Source organism: Asparagus officinalis, chromosome 10 (assembly GCF_001876935.1).
Source record: "Asparagus officinalis chromosome 10, Aspof.V1, whole genome shotgun sequence".
Lineage (NCBI taxonomy): Eukaryota > Viridiplantae > Streptophyta > Magnoliopsida > Asparagales > Asparagaceae > Asparagus > Asparagus officinalis.
The window spans coordinates 72,449,292-72,450,621 of record NC_033803.1 but is presented as its reverse complement, the minus strand read 5'-3'; the positions used below and the strand labels follow the sequence as shown (position 1 = coordinate 72,450,621).

At 51.1% G+C, this 1,330-nt stretch overlaps 1 protein-coding gene across 1 annotated transcript in view; it reads right to left on the bottom strand.

Annotated features, from left to right (window-relative positions):
* The window catches only part of LOC109826929 (3-ketoacyl-CoA synthase 12-like), a 1,791-nt gene extending 679 nt beyond the window's left edge, over positions 1-1,112 (bottom strand). Inside the window, exon 1 of the mRNA XM_020393941.1 lies at positions 2-1,112. Within this exon, the coding sequence (XP_020249530.1) occupies positions 2-1,112 (1,111 nt within the window). The remainder of the gene's footprint in view (position 1) is intronic.

Here is a 1,330-nt window from a genome sequence, read left to right as displayed (position 1 = left end):
GTCCCTCCGGTGTGAACACAGAAGTGATCCACCCCAGCTTTAAGATTCGGGACGATCACTTTCGCCCCACCTCCGATCTTCTGATCTGCTCTTCTCCTTCTCCTTATCGAGCTGGCCACATTAAGTACAGCGTAACGGACGATCTCCTTGACCGGAAGTATCTTTGGAGCGAAGACACCAAGGTTTTCGAGCAATGCCTGGGCTGCCGCCTTCGGCAGGTCCTTGCTGAGATCCATCCCGCCATGCCCGTGCTCATCCTCGGTGTGCACGGCAGCATTGTGGGCCCGGTCGCTCTTCCCGAGGTGGGTCCGGACGAGCTGCTTCAGCTGGAACTTCGCCCTGTGCCTCAGTTTTGGATCATTGGACAACAAGACAGAGCAGCCACCAGAGCGGAACAGACAGTTTCCAAGCATCATCGACCGCCTGTTCCCTGAGTACCAGTTCGGCGCAATCGACTCCGACGTCACCAATAAAGCCAGAGTTTCCTCGTGACATTTTAATACATTCTGGACGAGATCAAGCGCGATCACGCTCGCGCTACATCCCATACCGGAGAGATTAAACACCCTGACGTCCTCCCTCATCCTGTATTTATTTATAATCCTCGCAGACAGCGATGGAGCAGGACAAAACATGGAGACGTTGAGGACGAGAACGTCGACGTCTGAAGGAGAGAAGCCAGTCCTGGTGAAGAGATCGTCGAGGGTGGCGAAGAAGCACTCGTCCATCTCGGAGATGGAGTCGTCGTGGGTCGGGGAGTTCTCGCGGCCCTCGAGTATGTTGCGGGGGCCGTAGGTGTGCTCGCCGAGGCCGGAGCTCACGATGATCTTGAGAAGGAAGCGGTACTCCTCGAGGCCGAGGCATTCGTTGCGCTTCAAGATCTTGCCGCAGAAATCCGTAGGGATCTTTCGGTCATCGGAGGGTTTGAAGCAGACAAAGTCGATGAGGTAGCATCCTCTGTTTCTCCATTGTTGGAGGAGCTTCCATAGAGGGCAGAGAGCGTATAAGATGAGTAATGTTGATAGCAGGAAAAAGATGTCCAAAGAAGGAAAAAAAAGAGACGAGAGAGAGAGACCGTTGCATGAAGAAATGGGGAGAGGGGATTGGTACATATAGAGAGGGGGGCGGGGAAAAGACAAAAGGACTACAAGCTAATGAATGAATTTTGACCCCCTCCATGTTCTTTTCTCATTTTCCTAAACAAAACAATTATAATTGGTATTCAATAGGAACAGTAAAAAAGCAAGACCATCATCGTTCTAGGTCGCACTTGTTTATTATTGAGTACATAAACAACTAGGACTTGTGATAATTGCATGCTGGATTTAAA